Source organism: Ictalurus furcatus, chromosome 10, assembly GCF_023375685.1.
Source record: "Ictalurus furcatus strain D&B chromosome 10, Billie_1.0, whole genome shotgun sequence".
Classification (NCBI taxonomy): Eukaryota; Metazoa; Chordata; class Actinopteri; order Siluriformes; family Ictaluridae; genus Ictalurus; species Ictalurus furcatus.
This window is the reverse complement of record NC_071264.1, coordinates 3,797,430-3,811,391: the sequence shown is the minus strand read 5'-3', so window position 1 is coordinate 3,811,391 and position 13,962 is coordinate 3,797,430. Positions and strand designations below refer to the sequence as shown.

General features: G+C 35.3%; 1 protein-coding gene across 3 annotated transcripts; it reads left to right on the top strand.

Moving 5' to 3' along the window:
- Nucleotides 1-927: 927 nt before the first annotated feature.
- Nucleotides 928-11,754, top strand: LOC128613513 (uncharacterized). Of its 3 annotated transcripts, none has more exons than XM_053634350.1 (6): nt 928-1,156; nt 2,434-2,799; nt 3,460-3,516; nt 5,237-5,293; nt 7,809-7,922; nt 8,514-11,754. In XM_053634350.1, the coding sequence occupies exons 1-6, from the start codon at nt 1,114-1,116 to the stop codon at nt 8,684-8,686; spliced, it is 810 nt and encodes a 269-aa protein (XP_053490325.1). In that variant the 5' UTR covers nt 928-1,113; the 3' UTR covers nt 8,687-11,754. The 3 variants fall into 3 exon arrangements, with proteins under 3 accessions (XP_053490325.1, XP_053490327.1, XP_053490326.1); XM_053634352.1 differs by having other exon boundaries at nt 7,809-7,943; nt 8,516-11,754; XM_053634351.1 differs by lacking the exon at nt 5,237-5,293.
- The last annotated feature ends 2,208 nt before the right edge of the window (nt 11,755-13,962 follow it).

The following is a 13,962-nucleotide window of genomic DNA, read 5'->3' as shown; positions in this document are numbered from 1 at the left end:
ATACTTGTTTGGTCTTTTTATGATTGTGCTGTCATGAACATTAACATTTAATGTGCTTACAGAGGCCTGTAGGTCACACAATGTAGCTCTTTGGGTTTTCTTTATATTTAAGCACTAAACGGTCTGTCCTTGCACTGAATTTGCTGGGACTCCCACTCCTGGGAAGACTAGCAACTGTTTTGGATGCTCTCCATTTGTAAACAATCCTTATTTATACTGTACGTATTTGAAATCCGTGTACTTATTTTTTCCCACCTGGAATTACTACATATTGAAAACTGTTTTTTTTTGTTGTTGTTGTTGTTTTGTTTTTTGTTGTTGTCACCTGATGTTATTTGATTGTTTATAGAAGTTAGTTACTTTCCTTTTCCAGTGACTGTATGTACAAAGCAGAAACATTTCCCTTCAAACTTGTAGTTTTCAGAACTATATAACATTTTGAACAAATTTGACCTTATGAAAAGTTTTTTTCCCAGGCTATCACACACATATGTTTGGATTGCGTGAGTGTGAGCTTAGACATTTTATGGGTTTTATGATAAAATGAAATGAAACCCAGACTTGCCAATTACACATGCATCGAGTTTCATGTTCCACATCATGCAGGAGTTACATAGTTTTTATTTCTTGCTTGGCCTTTATGTGGTTGACCTGTTTTCTCACTGTGCTTTTCTCACAAAGTGGTGACTCAAACTGATAGTTATTATTTTATTCCTTTATTTAGTGTGAACTCTATTCATTTATTTGTTTAAGTCATTTATTAAATACACCAATAAATGTAACTTTTTCTATATGCTGTTTTTTCCTTTCCTATTTTCATGCTTGATTCATAGTTGTGCTGGTGGTTTGAGTGGTTTCTTTTTGCATAGACTTCCTCTTCACCTCTTTTGCTGCTTTAGCTTTTCAACATGATTTCACATGAACCTGCCTAGATATCTCATCACTCAGCCTTAGACCCCTTTGACACAAACACAAACTAGTGTGTTTAACAGAACATATTTTTCAGTGTTGTAGGTGTGCATTTCCTGTGACCCACAAGACGACATCTTTGTACTTTTTGGTTCTGTCCAAAAGGTTCTGGCATCTTGGTCACACTACTTTCTAACAAGAACAATGGACTACTTATTCAACAGGAATTTTCTGCTATTGCTCACAGGTCAGACATTTTACATTAATACCTATACAAGATAAATTGAAGTTGTTTTGATGGTTGTTTGTGTGGCTTGAATAATTTGTAACTTATTCTATCATGCAACAAAAGGCAAAAGGTTAAATATTTAAGTCAATCACGGTTTTTAATATTGTTTGGGGGAGGAGGGTTTGCATTTATTGGTTATTTATTAGTATTCCCTAATTATTTGAATAAACCAAGCTTTTCACATGTATCACATTGCCCTACAACCTCGGTTCTCAACGTCAGTGGGGTCCACGATTGGAAATCATAACCCACCATTATCAATGTTATTATATTTATCGTCACTTTCGTATTGTTGATTGACTGTTTAAATGGTCCCTTGACTTGAATATGTTTAATCCAAGCATCAATAAACAAACAAAACAATAAAACAAAACAAGCAGATCTATAAATAATATAAATTTTAATATTGTGTGTTCTGTGAGTGGAAAGTTTCAATAAAAAGCCATAGCCAATATTAAATGTTATTGTACATTTAATAAATATGTGCTCAATATTTTAATAGTTGGATTATATAAAATTAATTTGTCAAACATATATATATATATATATAAAAAAAACTGTACTCTACACAAATAGCTAGTTTTCTACAGTGACATTAAAGACTCAGTGCCCACAGGTAAAGGTTAGATGTGTAACATGAATTTGGCTATTTCTGAAACTTTAGATGCACTTACGTTGTTCTTTGAGAGTCTCAAAGCATTTGCTTTTCCCTGGAAATCCTGTATGCTTCACTTTCATAAAATCTGTTATTAATATTATTATTTTATTTCTTTATTTTTTTAGATTAAAATGTTTTAGGTTTGTATGTGATTTTTTTTTTAACTTACAACCATAACATGCCATTTTGAAATATATGTTTTAAAGGCAAATCTCATCCCTAGGCATGTTCAAAACAAAGAAAAAATATTGGCAATATATTGGTTTTAAATACACCAGAAGAAGAAGAAAAAAAAACCTACACATTTTCTATCAATTATATACATATGTGATGTGTATGTAATTGATATATGAAATTCATATTCAGATACTTCTGTCAGAGTCCAAGCCCCATAATACTGTACCTGTCTATAGTACTGACAGGAGTTTGATGTTAGGAACTTCATTAAATGATTTATTTACTTTTAATAAATGAAATACTAGTAAACTCTATTGGTTTTCAAATTATTCCTGTGATGTTTAACCCTAACTTTTTCATTGAAATATGATGCATTCTCTGTGTTTTGTTTTCCCCACAGTGGGAGCCATAATTAACGCCAGAGTTCAGGGGACACTTATCGAACCTGAGGTCCCAAAGATGGTTAAAGCATGTACAGGATCACACACAACCATCAGCTGCACGTTTCACACAGATGTTAAAGGGCTCAAAGTGACCTGGTATTTTGACAAAACTTCTGACTTTAATGACCGTAAGAAGATTAAAGAACTCCACTCACCACCTGGCTCCCATGTGAGTCATTACCATGAAGAGAACGGACGCACTGCTTCATATTTGACCATTCGAAATGTTACTTTAAATGACAGTGGATGGTACTTTTGTCAGGTCACACAGGATATTCCTATACTCATAAGTAACCTCAGCAATGGATCTGAACTGGTCATTTGTAAGTACTATTTCATATATACATACATACATACATACATACATACATATACTGTATGTATATATATATATATATATATATATATATATATATATATATATATATATGAAGAAATATATCAGTGTGGGTTTCGAAATTCTATAACAAAACCTTCAGAACATATCTGAAGGTATAGAGACACCCTGTGCTCATGTTTAAAATATTGATGTACCAAATACTTTATAGTAAAAAGGAATCGTAACATGGTTAGATGTAACAGTCCAATGCCTTTACATATTAGTTACAACATGGCATTGCCCCCTTTTAAGATTAAGAACACCTAATTTTACTTAATTTCTTCATTTATTTTGCAAATTTTGAAATGTTACTGGGAGTCACATTAAAATAAGTCATATTTAAATGAAGAGTATACCATGGCATTTTAGTCTTTATTAGCTATCTTGACATGCTGCACTAGTGTACTGTATGAATTCAGCAATGTAAATGGACAAATTTCTTAAGTTAAGTTGAGTGCTTAGCATATAGTTCCATTATTCTCAAAAATAACTAATTAGCATTAATTAGAGCATGAGTAATATCTCAAAACACCATCTCTCACTAGCTACACTACATCTAACATTTAATTAAGCTATTTCTTATTACCATATTTCTCTTTTGCAGCTCCTCCCACAGAGTGTAATGTTGAGGACCATACAACAAATTCTTCTACGATTTATGGTAAAATGTTTCTACAAAACAATTTTCTACAGTCACAGCTAACTTATTTCTAGGCTTTTTTTTTTTTTTTTTTACTGATTTGAAGCATAAAACAGTTTTGTTCTGTTGGCTAATTTTATGCATTTATTTCTAGAAAGACGCAGAATTTTTTGGCCAACAGAATAACAAAGTGTGAAGCCGGAAATGAGTAAATGTGTTTAAAAATATGTTTAGTAATCTTATATCACATGTAATCTTATAATAGGAAATACTAGATAAATCTGACTATAATCAATCTATTTTTAAGATGCTACATTTTTCGTAGAGTAATGTCCACAAGTTGAGAAGCACTGATCAGTACATAGACTTAGGGGACTATGTATGCCAGCACCATGTCAGCTGTGTCTTTGTCAGTGGATGTTTGTGGACATCCACTTCTCAGTTGGTCTGCAATGCTTACAGTATTTTTTAATTTAATAAGTTTGACAGCAGTGTCGTGTCTGATGTGCTTGCCATGTTTCCTGATAGTCTATTGCAACCTTGCGACAGCTTTCCGATCCAGCCGTGAGAATGATTTCAGTACGTTCTTCTTTGGTCAAAGACATTCTTAAAGGCTATCTGAAAACAAACAAACAAACAAACAAACAAATAAATAAATAAATAATATAATATAAACTAAGTATGAAACGTTTTGGAAGACAATTTACTATGTATGGAAACCTGTATTATTATTGAATGTCAAATTACTAAACAAAAGCAATGGATTAACTCTCACACTGGAATTACAATAATTTGCTGCTACAGAAGCTTTTACCTTAAATAAACTAACAAAATTAAATTGTTGCCATTTGCATTAGCTGGGGCAGTTAAAAAACAAAGACCAGTGGAATCTTCTAGTCCACTGTAATGTCAGGATATCGTAGAACTTGCCATTACATTCTTCAACCAGCACAGTGTCGACAGATCCCCATACATTTAACAATTTGGTCAAACTCAAAACATTCTCTGTGTACCTTGTTGGAAAGCGAGGATGCTGCTTTAGTGCATCTTTCACACACTGTAAGCGCCCGCCAAAATTTGGGGCTGTAGGATTCAAATCCAGTTTAGGACTTGAGTGCAGTCTCAAATTGTTATTGGTATTTGCACTTGGACTTGTCTCGGTCATGGGCATTGGTCTTGCTAAATATGGTCTTGGTCTGAACCAAGAGTTTGTAAAAAAAAAAAAAAAAAAAGTCCCATGTCAATCACTGCAACACTAGTTAATCGTGGGTATCTATGAGCATGTATGCAGAAGAGGACAGACTTTCCTCTAACTGTGTTACAGTGCCCTGTGACGACCTGTGGCATAAGCGACAGTTCAAAATGATGCTGTTGGTCGGCTTCATGTGTCTCAGAGGAAGCATGTGTTAGTCTTCATTCTCCCCAGTTGATAGCTGTCATATGAAAGTGGGCAGCTGGCTGGTTGTGATTGTGAACTGGTAGTTTATTTATTTATTTATTTTGTTGTTGTAATTTTATACTTATATTTATATACTTTTTATATACTTCTAGCACCATCAGGCGCTACACATTAAATTTCATTGTACTGTTGTGCAATGACAATAAAAGCATTGTATTCTATTCTATTTTAAATTGCATTGAATTGAGCATGAGTGATATCTCACAACTTCATCTCTCCCTAGCTACGCTACATCTAACATCTAAATAAGCTACCTTATATTACCATGTTTCCCTTTTGCAGATTCACCCACAGACAGTAATTTGGAGGACAGTACAAAAAATTCAACTACAACTTATGGTAAAATGTTGGCTTTTATCAGTTTTTGTGTATTCGTTGGAAGATTTTCCACAGTCACAGCTAGTTCATCTGTACTTGACCTGGTTTTAATTTGCATTGCTGGACTGAGGTAACTGGAGAGGTTGAGAAGGACACTTATTAAGATTTAGATCATTACATTATCTTAGTGGTGCCTTCTGTAGAAGAGTTTAGTCTAAGTCAGTGGGTTTCAGGTAGTCTTTCCTATAATGGTCAGGTAGTCTTTCCTATAATGGTCAGGTAGTCTTGCCTATAATGGTCAGGTAGTCCTGCCTATAATGGCCAGGTTGTCTTGCCTATAATGGTCAGGTAGTCCTGCCTACAATGGCCAGGTAGTCTTGCCTAACATTTAAGACCTTTAAACTGTTACCCAAAATCAGTTAAATTATAATCCCTATCATCATCATCTTCATCAACATTTCAAAGTCATAACATACTTTATATAAAAGATTAAAAGATTAATCACAAAAAAAGCAATCTTAGCAAGTGATAATATCTTGAATGTATGTTGAATTACAGTAATCTACTGTTTCCTATTATAAGATTTTACTAAAGCAAATGATTATTATACCTATTTCTAGCCATTTTTACTAATTTCAAGAGTAAAACAGTTTTGGTCTGTTGGCAGATAATTTTGGTCATTTTAAGCATTTATTTCTAGAAAGAAGCAGAATGTTTGAATAGAATAGAGAAAGTGTAAAGCATAAAGAGAAGAATAAAAGTAGTGGATTAACTCTCACACTGGAATTACAATAATTTGCTGCTAAAGAAGCTTCTACCTTCAATAAACCAACAAAATTAAATTGTTGCCATTTTCATTGCCTAGGGCAGTTAAAAACGATGCCTGTCTGGAATCTTCTAGTCCACTGTAATATCAGGATATCGTAGCCCTTGCAATTACATTATTTAACCAGCACAGTGTCTATGGATCCTCATACATTTAACATTTATCTGAACTCAAAACATTCTCTATTTACCCTGATGGAAAGCGAGGATGTTGTATCAGTGCATCTTTCAAACACTATAAGCACCCGCCAAAACTAGGGCTGTAGGATTCAAATCCAGTTTTGGACTTGAGTGCAGTTCTGAATCGTTTTCAGTATTGATTTGGACCAAATTGAGGAGAGGAAAAAATGTGGAAAAGGAAAAAAAATGACCACCACAACTTAACTTTTAGAACCTGGAGGGAATACATAGTAACGTCCAGTTAACAGCAACACAGAATTCCTGGACTGGCGCACCTCTGAGGAGGAAACACTCCCCACATGTCTCTGGAGAGGCTGGGTGTCTGGCTCACTGACTATTGTGATAACGTTCATCACCCAGTGGGCCAGTGTCTGTTTAGACAGGGGAGCTTCCAATATCTTTCTTCTGTAACAGATAAAAAGTTTAATACATAGATTAACAAAACATGATGATATGACTTTGAGCAGAATTATCTGGCCACCAGTGGATGCAAGGCATGCAGTTCTCCCACTGTTTTTGCAGAACTAATCTCTACATGAAAGCTAGAGCTTATGCCCCTCTTGCTGAGATTTGGGTTTTATTTGGGTCTGGTTGTGGAGAAGGGCCTTATGAGTGAGTGTTTAGGGTTCAGTGTGCAGACTTAACACTGAATAAAACAACAAATACGGACATCCTTAAGTTCACAGTAACTGCTACTGCAAGACAGAAAATACATCTTCCTGTATTTTTTTGTATGGTCTGAGGGACATTTTAGTGGTGGGAGTGCCATTTTCCCCACTCACCTGTGGCTGACAGAACTTGTGGGTGCTGGAGCATAAAACCAAGCTGTGACAACTTGTGTGCTCTGTGGCCAGTCCATTTGACTGTGCTGGTTTGTAGACTCAAACACCCCGTGTTCTTCTTTCTAGGGATTCTTTGGCATCAAACCAACTGTTCTGAACTTAAACCAGAATATTCACTGAAATTTTTTTTTTTTAATATTATTATTTTATATTATATATTATAAAATATTATTATTTTAAAAAAATAAAATATTATAAAAAATATAAAAAATTTTAAGGTCATCCTAATTTTTCATTTTATAGTGATTTGGACTTTTTGATTATTCTTGCTTAATTACTTTATGATTTTGCCTAAATGAAGCAATGACATTAGAGCATGGCTGATTTATCAGGAGAAGAGAAAAAAAAATTAATAAACTACTTTGTTGGCTCTAAGTGGCTTTGAAATTAATTATTCCAAAACATTATAAGGTATTATAATAGTCACATATTATTATATTATATAGTCAGGTATTATTATAGTCAGACTGTTTCTGCCACCCATCTGTATATCCTTATATTATATTTTTTAGACTTAAAATAAATAAATAAATAAATACTTTCCCTTTTTCTAATTGTATACAAGTAAATTCTGGTCAGTGTAAATTCTATTTTATGTCACAGACAGTCATAAAAAGTGTTTCAGTACAAGTTGTATGGAAGTTGAATTTGAATATTCAGTATTCCTCTTCTCTTCTCTTTCTTTCCAGCATCTGAACCTCCAAATGCTTCTCCTTGGTGGCTCTGGGTAGCTGTGGCAGGGGGCTGTGTTTTGATTATAACAGCTGCGATCACCACAACTGTCATATGCAGAAGAAAAAAAGGTGCTAAAACTTCTATTCATGGTAAAGTCTATGTACACAAAGATCGACAGACTGCACTGATGCAAATATTGTCATACAGCATTGCAGTGACCCCGACAGACAGTCTTTCAACCCATTATTTGAGCAGTTAAGTGCTAAGCCTTCTAAAAGGGTGCTCTTTGGATAACCTTTTCTGAAATGGCAAACCCTGTAGGATTGTACATAGTACCCTTGTGGGTTCCCACAGAAAGACAAAAAATGGTGTAGGCAATCATGAATGTATGTTCATTTAACATTGTTGCATGTGAAAGAGTCACGCACAGCAGAGCAAAATGTCTGTTTGAGGTCAGGTCTACTTTACTCGGGTCTTGATAGAGCACATACATGTGTAGGTGGTGTGTGCTATGAGTCAGACTCAGAGGAGGTCTCCAATTCAGGTAAGACAGGGTGCTGTAGACTGCTTGTGGTTACAGTGCTTGTGTGCAACATATATTTGCAGAGCAACTTATTTGTGCTCAATCATCAGACATCTGTGCATTACTGACCATATAAGAAGAAGACAATGATATCATATACCTTATAAATATCTAAAAATGTGTGTCTGTTTTTTAGAGGCCCCTGTTTATGAGAACACAAAAGAAGCATCAAAGAGACACTGGAAAGAAGATAAATACCTTCACCATGGCATGCCATCAAAAGGATATTCACATAAACAAATGGATACTCTAAAACCACACAAACATGAATATGTTCACAACGGTAGAAAACCGAGCCCAAAATTATAAATAATGGCATTGGATTATAATCTGCTAGTCCATCTTAATTTTATCATTCAGCCATTCAGTTGTAATATTGCTGGTGTGGTTATGATAATTGTCCTGTTGTATGAACCAGTTTAGGCCAAGTTTTATCTGCTGGACAGATGGCCTCACATTTGCCTTCAGAATGATTTGGTATAATGAGGAGTTCATGTTCGTCTTATAACCTTAAGGTGCCATGGAGCTGTAATTGCAAAACGGACATATCCCTCATCATCCCTATACCACATTCGTGGTGATATGCCATGTTTGGCCAAAGCTTGTGCTGTGCATTAATTATAACCAAACATCTCTATTTTTAATCATCTGCCCAAGCAACATGGTTCCAGAAATGTTTTGTTAGATGTTTTACATAACATTGCAGACTGTGCTTGAATAGAGAAAAGAGTCCTGCAGATCCGTATATGTAACCCTTGGGTTGCTTGACGTCTTTCTCATCAAATGGTCTGACACTGTGGTGAATTTACTGGGACATTGACTTCTAGGAAGATTGGCAGCAGCCTTGAATGTTCTCAATTTCTTAATAATCCTCCTGACTATAGAATGCTGGGTTTGAATAACCCTTCCCAGTATGGTACGTAGAAACAATTGGTTCTGTAAGATCATTGGTGATGTCTTATCTCCTTGTACTGGTGTTAACAAAAAAACCTATGCCACCAATCCAGACCACTAGAATGCCAGAATTTCTGCTTTTATAAAGGTGGCCACACATCCCGATTATCAAGAAATCAGTTGCATTTGATTAGTAGCTCCTCACTGCAAATTACTGCTAATAGGTACGGAAACAGTAAGTATATGCTTACATTTTCGCACATGGCTTTCCCATATGGGCTGATATTTTTGGTAAGTAAATAATGACACAGTAGAATGTGGTGTTTGTCACCTGATGTTAGATTTACTAGGTCTTAGGACCTGATGAGGAAGAGGTGATGTTTTAACAAGTCTGAATATGTAAAAAAAACCCATACATTTAAAAAGAGGGTGTACTTTCTTTTCTCAACACTGAAAATGCATTACATTTTCAATACAAAATCAATACACAATCAACACACAATGATGAGAAAAGTCACAGGAGAGTGCCCAGACTGGTTTGAGCTCACAGGCAGGCTACGTTAACTGAACTAGCCACTCTTTACAACTATGGTGAGAAGAAAAAAATCTCAGAATGCAGAACACATCAAACCTTGAAGCAGATGGGCTACAACAGGAAAAGTCCACATGTGGTGTCGCACAAGGACAGGAATCGGAGGCTACAGTGGGCACAGACTCATTGAAACTAGACAGTAGACTGGAAAAAGACTAGATGATGTTTCTCCAGTCTTCAAGTGTCCCATCTCAAACCAGTCCATCTGACTGGCTGATTGGATAATTGCATAAATAGTCAGGTGTACACATGCTCTTATTAGTGTTCAGTGAGTGTATTTAGGGAAGACTGAGGATGTTTGTAACACTGGTTAGTAACACCCGCAGACTTTCCTAAAACGACGTAACCACAGCCACATGACTGTCTCCGTACATGCTTAGTGTAGCATGAAGCTCACAACTGAAGAGGTAGCTGTTCAGAAGTTTCAGAACTGTTAATAAAATATAGGTTTATACAAATAGCATTTTGTGATTGGTGCTAAAATGGCTGCATGAACAAACAGTCATGCACAGCAGCTGTTTGAGGTCAGGGCTGTTTCCTTGCTGAAGCACATACATGTGTAGGTGTGGTGTGGTATGAGTCAGACTCAGATGAAGTGTCCAAGTCAGATAAAACACAGTGCTGTAGACTACTTGTGGTTACACAGCTGGTTGCAACACGTATTTGCAGAGCAAGTTATGTGTCCCCTCTTCTTACTTACTTACCATATAAAAAAAGACATTCATAGAAACATGTATGTGTATATTTTTTGAGAGCCCTGTTTATGAGAACACAAAAGAAACCTTAACAAGATATGGGAAGACAGATCGATCCCTTCACCACTACATGCCATCAAAAGGATATTCAAATAAACAAACGGATTACTCTTAAACCACATAACAATGAATACTGCAGCAGACAACCGAGCCCAGTGGAGTAATGGAAAAAATGGAATTGGTTATTATCTGCTAGTCCATATTTATTATAGCTGTCTTTATGTTAAGTGTGATATTCTATTTAAAAAAAGTGACTTCTGTGCTGTAGTCACTTACTGCTTTTATCACTGGAAAAACAACGCCATAGCTCTGCTTTTGCAAACTGTTTATTTATAAAAGACCCAACTGAACACTGTGATTCCATATTTGGATAAAATCTATTCACCTGTACTAACATGATAGATCAGGGTTCTTCAAATCTGAGGCCCACTGTACTGTGCTGCAGAGTTTAGCTCCAACCCTAATTAAACAGACTCGAACAAGCTAACCAAGGTCCTCAGGATTACTAGAAAATTACAGGCAGTTAAGTTTGGGGGTTGGAGCTAAACTTGAAGAACCCAGTGATAGATCATACTTCACTGTTGCCAATATCAAATGTAGTAATATCGTAGACCTCTTTGACAAGTATAGGATATTGTATGTCAACCATAAACATAATTGCTGCAAAATACTGTCAATTTCTATTATTTGTTATGCTTATGTTACATCTGTTCATTTCTCAAAATGCACAAATAAAGTAAGCTTTGGTTTCCTAGATTTCTCAACACTGTCAAAACTCAACACTTTTATAACAGAATGCTATTATAGAGAACTGATTTCTATGAAAATTTCAGGTTCGTATCTGGTCCTCCACCAGAGATATTCAAACTGAAATTGAGGGGAATTTTTTTTTAAATTGCACTTTCTTGACTCCAATAAATAGATAAATAAATGAGAAGTCTCAAACCTGAAATGTCCTGCGTGCACACTACACTATCCCCCTAAAAATAAGTAAGACTGAAACTTGAACCCTTTCCATTATAAATTGACCCTGCATGTGGAACTGTAATCAATCTTGAACATGACATCTGGACTTAAATTCTAAGTCTAAGCAACAAGTATGTGCAAAATGTTTATGTTCCTGTACCTTGTAACGTGCTCTAGAGACCAGTTTTTGTTCCAAGGGGCTAGGACCATCCTGGGCCATAGTGAGGTTTCCGTAAACAGCTGGATAAACGAAATTTGTTGTGGTTAAACAAATGGTAAGAGTGGTTAAACCAAGTAAAAATAAATACATTTTAAAGTTGGTGGTTTTGCAATGACAATGCATAGAGGTACTGACTCAAAATAAATTAGAAAAATTAAAAATGGTCAGGCAACCAACTTTACAAATATCGGACCACTTGAGATGGACTGATTCACCTAATAGTTAAAAAAAAGACTTTATATATGCATACATACATACATACATACATAAATACATATGACAGTCACATGACCACCTCCCTTAAATCCAACTTTTAGCTGGCCTGTCAATATTGATGAGTCAAATGAGTAGTCAAAGGTGACTTGGGGAGGGGATTTGTTTCGGGACAGTAAGAAAAATTAAACATAAGGGGTGGGGAGTTATATAAAGGCACTAGAAGGGTCATTTTTGACGCTAATAATTCATAGTTCATAATTGTGGGTTCAAGTAAATTGTTACTGTGCCAGTGGTCTCCCGGGAGTCTCAGGAAATTGTTTGGAGGTTGATAACTTCCTCGTAAAAGCCATACTTGGTTGGAGACCAGTTTTTATACTTAGTATGCGTAACATAGATGTGAAAATGTTAAAAAATAAATGTACCAAGATGAAGTAGTTAATTATTATTTTTCCTCTATAACAAGCAGTAAAAAATTTTAAGGAAGGATGTAAAGGAAAAATGTATTATTTCTACATAATGCTCATTAATTATATGTGAATATATATCGTATACTTACTATAGAAATATAGAGCTCTTAAGGGTTGTCCCTCTGGGGTTAATATTATACAGTACACCTTAAAATTTTATGCTGTAATGGAAGTACTGCATTTTCTAAACAGGCGGTGGGCCGAGTCTTACTATCTATTTTTGAGTATTCAAGTTGATTTATCACTGAGCCAGAAGGAGGAAAAACTGCCAGGTAACCTGTCCTCCAATACTAGCTTCCCGGATCTCTTCATGGCTGTGGCAAGTATATTTTGGAGCCATTTGGAACGCCATGCCTAATAGAGCGCATGGGGGTTGTTATGACTGTTATTACTTTAATTACTCACTTCCTGCACTCGTACACAGTATAAACAATCAGTGAGTTCACTCAAGCACCAAATAAACTTTTGTTACTCAATCGTTAGCACACTATCACAGATACACCAAACATCCACATTCATCCCCAGACATCTCTTCTTCTTCTTCCTCTTCTTCTTCTTCTTTTAAGATTTAATTGGCAGTTAACAAACAGCAAAATGGTGTATTACTGCCACCGACTGGTATGGAGTGTGGATCAAAATGACATATATTCCCTCTCTTTTTTTTTACATCCCCTCCCACAGATTAGTTATTTTAAGATACTGCAAAATAAATCTATAACGTTCATTTCCTGAGTTATTTTGTAGAATATCTCCTAGTATAAATTGCTTTTTTTATTTTTGCTAGATTTTGTATCAGACCCCTTCTTTCAGTCTCGTATTTCTGACAGTATAGCATAACATGTCCTACTGTTTCTTCTTGGCCACAGTATTCACACCTTCCCGTATTGTTTACCCATTTTATAAAGTGTACTGTTTAGTCTTGTGTGTCCTAATCTTATCCTTGATATTATTATCTCCTTTCTCCTGTTTTCCTGCACTTCTCCTCTCTCCCACTTCTATTTGAATTTTGTAAAAACCATCGTCTTTTCTTCTTCTTCTCAAATTGTTTTTGCCACCTTTCCTTCAACCTTTTCTTGAATAATACTCTTGATTTCATTCCTAATTTTACTAACTGATAAATTAATGTCATTGGTTTTTATGGCGTATTTTGCTGCATTATCTGCTATTTCATTTCCTTTGATATCACTATGTCCCGGTACCCATAAAAATACTACAGTAATACCCATCATTTGTATTCTGTATAATGTTTGCTGTATTTCTATTAAAATGTCTGGTCTGCTTTCTGACTGACTGTATCGTAAGCTAGCCAATGATGAATTGACTCTGTGCAAATGATTGATTTCAAAGGTCTTATCTCCTCTATCCACTGTGTTGCTAATAATAGTGCAATCATTTCTCCTGTATAAACAGATAACCCAATCCTTTTCCCTACTGATAAATGTAATTGCTACTCCTAGATTGTCTAAACTCTTTGA

Bases quoted from the DNA above. Each gene is read 5' to 3' on its own strand.
- LOC128613513 (XM_053634350.1), top strand. From the start codon at position 1,114: ATGGACTACTTATTCAACAGGAATTTTCTGCTATTGCTCACAG. The intron at 1,157-2,433 runs GTCAGACATTTT...TTTTCCCCACAG, and splicing joins TTTTCTGCTATTGCTCACAG to TGGGAGCCATAATTAACGCC. The intron at 3,517-5,236 runs GTAAAATGTTTC...TCCCTTTTGCAG, and splicing joins AAATTCTTCTACGATTTATG to ATTCACCCACAGACAGTAAT.